This window comes from Bufo bufo, chromosome 9 (assembly GCF_905171765.1).
Source record: "Bufo bufo chromosome 9, aBufBuf1.1, whole genome shotgun sequence".
Classification (NCBI taxonomy): Eukaryota; Metazoa; Chordata; class Amphibia; order Anura; family Bufonidae; genus Bufo; species Bufo bufo.
This window is the reverse complement of record NC_053397.1, coordinates 41,132,106-41,139,966: the sequence shown is the minus strand read 5'-3', so window position 1 is coordinate 41,139,966 and position 7,861 is coordinate 41,132,106. Positions and strand designations below refer to the sequence as shown.

Genomic DNA, 7,861 nt, shown 5'->3' with positions numbered 1-7,861 from the left:
GTAGCCGGAGATGAGTCAAGCGGAAAGGAGCCCAGCACCGCCCCGCGTCCTCCGAATCTCCTCCTTGCTGGCTGACGTCACAGAGCTGGAGCGCCGAAATCTCGCGATGCGCGAGCTAGCGCATGCGCAGTGTCGGCATCATGTTCATTCACTGTGCTGGCATCAGCGCAGGGAACGAACTACGCATGCGCTAGCTCGCGCATCGCGAGATTTCAGCGCTCCAGCTCTGTGACGTCAGCCAGCAAGGAGGAGAATCGGAGGACGCGGGGCGGTGCTGGGCTCCTTGACGCTTGACTCATCTCCGGACACAGGACTCATATCAGGTCATTTGCATATCACTCAAAACAGTTTTTTAACACAATAAAAGCGCAGAGAGCTATGGGGACTGAATATTGAGGATGTGCTAGCGGCCATCTAGCAGCCCATGTCCCCAGCTCTAATCACAAAATCATGGTGACAGGTTCGCTTTAAGCCCCTAGGACGGAACTCAGTGCCGGAAAAGAATAACGCTAGTGTGAAAGTACCCTTAGGGGTCCATTATGGGCAGAACGCGGGCCTCTGAGGAACCTCTGGTGGGCCTGGCTGTGAGGGGAGATCCTGTTGTAAGGGCAGCAGAATTCTAGCGATTGTTTCTGGACGATAAACCCCTTTCCAATGTAAGGAACACCATAAAAGACTAGGGAGCAGGTAGTTACTAAGCTTTATGTACAATATAAGGCCGTGTCATAAGCAAACACTGGCTCTGTGCTATCAGTGCCCTTTCTGGGCTCCAGGACGGCAGGGCTTGGGCCGGTGGAAGGCGCTTTGTTTGCCCTGGGAGACTGCATGCCACATATTGATAGGGGAACAGATTTCCTCAGCAGTGTTTGACTTTCTCACTGTGCTTTGATAATGCAGGAAGGTGTAGCGCCTGAGACATGACAGCAGGGGCTGTCCCCGCTTCCTGTTGTCTGTATGCAAGGCTGCCATGCCAGGACACTTGGCATCAGAACGTGGAAGCGGGCAGAGTGAGGAGGTGGCAACGAGTTCATTATCGCAGGCTTACCTCTACGTTATGGCTAGTGATGTGGGTGTGTGCGGATGCAGCAAAGCGATTGACTAATTCTGTTCCAAATGTAGCCACAATATAACTCAAGCGGACGGGCAGAAACTGCGCCAGTGGTGCATCTGGATACATTATACACTTTCCTCCTGGCGGCCATACTTTACATCAGTGTTTTTTGGTTGACATTAATAAATCTGCCGCATTAGGCCTCATGCACACGGCCGTCGTTTTGGTCCGCATCCGAGCTGCCGTTTTTGCGGCTCGGGTGCGGACCCATTCACTTCAATGGGGCCGCAAAAGATGCGGACAGCACTCCGTGTGCTGTCCGCATCCGTTGCTCCATTCCGTGGCCCCGCTAAAAAAAATATATAACCTGTCCTATTCTTGTCCGCGCTTTGCGGACAAGAATAGGCATTTATATTGAAGGCTGTCCGTGCCGTTACGCAGATTGCGGACCGCAAAACTCACCACGGTCGTGTGCATGAGGCCTTATATGAATCGTTTTAACCATGACCCCCTTTTCTAGACACTTGTAAAAACTGTACACACCTATTAGGCCCCATGCACACGATCGGAGCGGGTCCGCGAAAACAGAGGGGTCTGCAATATATGGGCACCGGCCGTGTGTGCACCTCGGCACCGAGAATGGGTCTGCAATCCGGAAGGTGCGGAGCGGAGGCACGGATCGGAAGCCGATAGAAGCACTACTTTTTTGTGGTGCGGCCCGTAGGATGCAAAGTGAATTTTTTTCATCCAGTGTTAGGGCCAATTCAGACCACCATATGGCCGCCCTGACCCTGTTGCGGACCGCAAATAGTGGGTCTGCGAAACACGGCCACCGGTCATGTGAACTCCATATTGCGGTGCGGACCCTTAGGGCAAAAGATAGGACATGTCCCATCTTTTGTAGAGCAGAGGCTGTAGACACAATAAATTTGGCACGGGCCCGAACCCCACTTTTTGGCACAATTTGCACCGTAAGGGCTGATTCGCAACCGAGTTTGGGCTCAAGCACACGACCGTATGTATTTTGTGATCCTCAAAAAATACGGATGACGTCCGTGTGCATTTCTCATTTTTCCAAAACGGAACGTCCGGCCCCTAATAAAACAGTCCTATCCTTGTCTCCGTAATGCGAACAAGAATAGGACAAGCTCTATTTTTTTGCGGAACAGACATACGGAAATGGAAGGCGCACGGAGTAACTTCCCTTTCATGCACAGGAAAATACATTCGTATGCAGGAGCCCTTTTAACTGATCCGGCGGAGGACTAACTTCCCGGAGTTCACCAAGTCTGGCACGGCGAGATACAGCCGCGCTCTGCCAATGAAGAACACGGACAGCACGCGCCCGGGATTCCCAGATTGTGGTCCGCAACGCACGGGGCACTGACCGTGGGGCCGCCATACGCGGATGCATTCCGCGATACGCACCCCACCCCAGAAAATGAGTGCATGCATGTAAAAACCCACGGACTGAAAAACGGATACGGTAGTTTTTTTTTTTTTTTTTTTTTTTTTATCTACTTCTGTGCCTGCCTCAAAAAAAAACAAAAAAACAAAAAAACCTGCATGTGTGATTCCAGTTAAAAAAAAAAAAAAAACAAATGAGAAAAAAATGAACATGTTTTGTAGGAAACCATGACGTCACGCTTCATGACGTCAGGATGCCTGGGTTAGCGGTGTGTGTGGTTAGGGTTGTGTCTGCTGCGGTCCACGCTCCCCCCTGGCGGCTGCAGCAGCAGCACGGACCCGCTCCCTCCAGCCGGAGAGGTAATTACCAGCACAATGTGCCTCTGCAGCCTGCAATAGGGCGGGCGCAGTGCGCATGCGCGGCCTTGAAGTTTTCCCAGCTCCGGCTGCTGAACTTTCCACAGTGAGGGCTGGAGACAGGAGAGAGCCGGGCGCACGGAGGGCGCTGCTGGGTGCCACACAGGGATTGTCCGGGCTACCGCGCCAAGGAAGACACCCACATCTGATAAGGACCTGCACCGGGTGCTATAACTCTGGAGAGGATTTTGCTCACCCTGCCTGACATGACATCAAGTGTGCACCCTCTGATGAGATTAGGGGTTCCCTCACCCACCTCCAGATTCTGTCTCTCAAGAGAATTCCCTAAATTGTAATGGACTGTGGGTCCAGGTTGTGCCCATTGAGCGTACCACCGGTGTGGAGAGCTGCATAGGTGGGCTTCATTCTGGAAAGGGAAGGGGGATATTTGCTGGAAGCCCTTAGGTCAAGTTTTTGGGACTTACAGTGCGGAATACCCCATCCACCTGGCTCCAGGAAAGTGGTCAGCCTTGACAAGGAGCTCCAGAACCCCCTTAACAAAGAGGATCTACTAGTTGGGGGGTTACAGCTAAGAGGGTGGCTTCTCTAACTGCAACCAGGAGGAACCTGAAGAAAGGCTTCACTCATCGGGGATTACACACCAAATCCTCTCCCTCTGCTTTAAGGGGGTCATTTATTCAGATTCCGGTTTTTTTTTGGTGGGGGGAATTAATCTGCCTTGGATTATAACATTGTCCTGCTAGAAGGAACCATGATGAAGGTGAGCAGAAGATGACTTTCTTTACTTTGTAATCCTTTCCAGAGCTGTGCGAACCAGAAGTCTGAAGACTTCTTGGATAGATATCACTGTGCCTTGCCTCAGTCAAGAAGGTCCTTCAAGGGTTCTTCATTCACCAGCTTCACATTCAATGAGATAAAGCCGTGAGGGATTCAGCATGTCACCAGCTAAACCCAGTAATAATTAATAACCCCCCGATCCCATTTTGGTACCTTCAAGAAATGAAGTAGGTTCTCACAGATGTCTTCTCCTAAGTATATGGGGTCACTTATGGTGGAAAAAAGTATGTTGCTTAGACAATGTTCTAATTAAAATCACCCCCCCCCCCCTTCCAATTTTGATACCTCTTACCGAAGTCTTCTTCTAGGTATTTGGGGTCACTTATGGAACTTAGACAATGCTTCACTTTTCTCACTACAAGTTCAAGCAGAGTCCATGAGAAAGTTGATTTTTTTATTTTATTTATTTTTTAGTCTCCTGTGCAAATGTTCCTACAGAACACATGGAAGTTTGGAGACAAGATGGTCCCACTTCACACCTAGGTTCTAAAGCCAGGATCTCCTCCCTCCTAGACAGGCTACCTAAGAGCAGACAATAGCACCAGGCTGGTTTATTGCACGTGTTCCTAAAACTCACAACATGGCTCAATATGTTTGAATGAGGGTGGGGGTGGATGTTGCCCATTTGTGGCTCCACGTAGAACATTTGTGCCTTGGGAATTCCACATAGAAACTTGTTGTTTCTGAGAAGAACCCATAACACCTGAGTGTGGAACAAACTAGGATCAGTGAACTTGAAAAGTGTCCACTCAGTGCAGGTGGTCAAGACTAGGACTTTAGCCATGATGACAGGCAAGCTTCCATCAGGCATCCTCTGTGTAAAGTAGGAAGGCAAAACTAGAAAGAGGTAAAGCAGCTAGGCAACCTTTGCTGCCCCCTATTGGCACGAGCTGTAGCTGCAGTTCTTGGAAATTGTTCCACTTTGTTCACTTTTGGTCATAGTCTTGTTATTTTTTTATTTTATTTTTTTCCCCTTCTAAAATTATCCAGTGTTTTTTTTTTTTTTTTGTTTTTTTTTTAATACTGGTTAAACCCTTTAGATAGCAGGAGACTTTATGTGCTATGGGTTATAGATCCTTCTAGATATGATGTAACAATTGGGCATTACTTTAGGAGTCAAGGTCTTGATGGAAGGTGTCTTTGACTTGTAGATCCCCTCAGGTCTAGTTGAACTTGTTAATGATTTTTAATTGATAACTAATCTGCTCCCAGCACAAACAATTAGGAGATGTGTCACTTACAATGTGATTATTCCTTAATCTGTGGCCCTGGTCAACATCACACTTATCTCATTAAGTGGACAAGGGACACAAGGCAGTGATGCTGTCAATGGAGTACTTACCATATCTAAATACTGGAGGTCCTTGCAACCCTCCCCCTCCCCCAAATCTGAGAGGATGGTGCACACTATATGTTATTAACACAGTGGCAGCTACCAAAATCGTTAATATATGCACTGGTACAACCTGGGATTAACTAGTTAACACCAGGGTCCAAGCCACAAGCAGCCCCAGTAGATGCCTTTTACATTTTAATCCCAATTTGCTCAGCCACCTGAAGCTGCTGGATGTCCAGACCGGTTTCTTGTAATCGTAAATTTCCTGTATGCTACTTTGACAAGTGCCCCAACCCCCTTCTCCCCCCCTCCCAAAAAAAAAAAAAAAACTGCAGAAATTAATTGCACCTTTCTCTCCTGTAAAGCTTTCTTGGCGCAGAGACAGCGCCCCCTGGTGGTCTTTTTTTTTTCCTTTTTACACCCGTAGACATGTCGGGAAAGTAAGTGAATGGAAGTGTCGATTCCGTGGCTTAATAGAAACTCGGTTATCATAAGATCTGGACAAGAAACCTATGAGATTTGTTTCATTTGCTAATTGCTACTTTTTTAAAAAAATTTATTACCGCTGGCTGAGAGGGAGAACTTCGCGGAATGCCATGTGCAAAATAGCAGGGAAATCTGTTTACAACGATTTATCAGGACTGGTAGATCTGGTTCCAAAATTGTAGTTGTAGACCAGGGAGGTGAGGAATTACAGATCGAAGTCCATGTAAAAATCTTCAGAAAGCCTTAAAAAAAAAAAAAAAAAAAAAAAGTTTGTTTTGTAATGAAAGCTGCGAGTTGAATGTGGCTGGAAGGGGAAAATAATCCCCGAGGTAAATTACAATGCGACATTTCTAACTAATCATCAGACTGCATTCAATGGATGCCTCATGATGTGAGTGGAGGTGCAGGGTCCTTTATTTCCTCCCCATGTCTCATATTCTGGAGTTGCTCCTTCAAGTTCTTTTTTATTTTTTTTTATTTTTTTTATTTTATGTTTTGCTCTTTATTTCGTTTGTACAAACCAGTGATGAGAAATAATGTAAAGCTTGTGCATGTAGTGTGTGTGGAGTGCTGGTATCTGTAGTGCTTTCAGGTGCTGGCTGTGTATACCCCTCCACATAATCCCCCTAATTTATATGATCGCTCAGGATTTAGGACAAGTAAATATCATTCTTGCTATAAAAAAGCAATATAAAAATGTGCATATACATAAAATATATATAGTGTGCATATACTGTACAGTATACAGTAACAAATCCCCCAAAACGTAACCTGGTTATATATGCAATATACACTGTGTAATATCCTCTTATGGTATATTAAAGAATGCTATAATTCTGTTCTATAGAATGTACTAATATAATAAACTAATCATATACTTATATGCTGTTCGATACAGTATACTAATATATGCTTTCTGTACAGTATACTAATATATACAAGATGCCTATACATGCTTTTCTATACAATATACTACTATATAGAATGATAGTGTTACTGCTATAATTTACAATACAATATACTGGTGGGCATAATTCAGAATAAGCTATGTGGTATGCCATACCACTGTAATATACTGATAAAAGATTACAATGTAACAGTATAATCCTAGTATTTACAAATAGAATGCTATGACAATACAATGTTACAATATCATATGTAATATACTACTATATACTATTATAAAAGAGAACGCACCGTGACATAATTTGCACTATGCTCTAGAGGTATTATATGTTAGATTTTAATACACTGCAACCATATACAAAATACTGGTATAAAATGGGGCATGAATCCGTCTAAAATCCTATATAAAATATACAGCCATACAACGCTGTTAGTGCCATATACTAGTACTGGTATTGTATATAACTGTATGCTGGATGAAACAATAATGATATATAGTATATGTAATACTCTAGTAGAGTAGTGCCCACCCTACCATGATACCATGTATTCTATCCTTTGTGGCTTCCTACTAACACTCCTCATCAGAGGGGGTTGTTAATAGACACCATGTGAGTAGTCCTAAGCCACACAATGCCCAGGAGTGAGGATGAGGGTGGACAGGGAATGTATAACCCCGGGTAAATAGAGTTGGTAGGTAATAAATAACTGGCAGCAGACAAGATGGGCCCAGGATAGGAACTGCTGGGAGTAGCTGCACCTCTTCATAGGTCTCCTGCTGGAGTATCCAGGAGAAGTCGAACCAGATGAGGTAGGACAGAGACTGCCCTTTGTGATTCTGCTGATAATAGGAGAGGATGGGGCTGCTTTGGGTTATTGGGGAGGGGGTAGGCGCTCTAAAAAGTGAGTGAGGAAGTTTAATGAGATTAGGATCAAGCCATAGGTTATCTATCTATATCTATCTATCTTTATTTAACCCTTTTAATTCCTGAGTCCGAGAACTGTTACTTTTCCCCCAGTACATGTGCTATAGGGTTGGAGATGTACAGTATGTGTGAGAGCAGCCGGGACCGGAGCAGATGTGCGGCTGGTGCTAGCAGCTGGGGGATTGCTTAATCCAAATGTTATTCGTTAGTGCTTCCCTGTCTCAGGGTTTGGACATCCTTTGTAAATCTATTAGCACATATAAATGATACCAACAAGTTCACAGAGCAGGCACAGACACTGGAGATCCTCACACACAGGGACCCTGCAGGGACTGATACAGAGCATAGACCTCCAGTCACTATGCAGGTGTAGACATCAACCTATATAGAATAATCATAATAATATATTTTTATTTTTAATATATTATGTATATTGGTATACTTCTTATTGATTCTGTTTTTTGACTTGTTTTATCTGCCATCTATGTAACTATATAGTATGTTTCACACTTTACCTTTAGGTTTAATTGCTCC

General features: G+C 45.0%; 1 protein-coding gene across 2 annotated transcripts in view; it reads left to right on the top strand.

Moving 5' to 3' along the window:
* The first annotated feature begins 2,934 nt into the window (after positions 1–2,934).
* Positions 2,935–7,861, top strand: part of WNT5A (Wnt family member 5A) — a 28,992-nt gene continuing 24,065 nt past the window's right edge. The window contains exon 1 of one of the 2 annotated variants that reach the window (XM_040407576.1): positions 2,935–3,596. In XM_040407576.1, the coding sequence (XP_040263510.1) occupies positions 3,588–3,596 (9 nt within the window). In that variant the 5' untranslated portion in view covers positions 2,935–3,587. Of the gene's footprint in view, positions 3,597–7,610; positions 7,695–7,861 lie in introns of those variants that run through there. The other variant, XM_040407577.1, reaches the window with a different exon arrangement.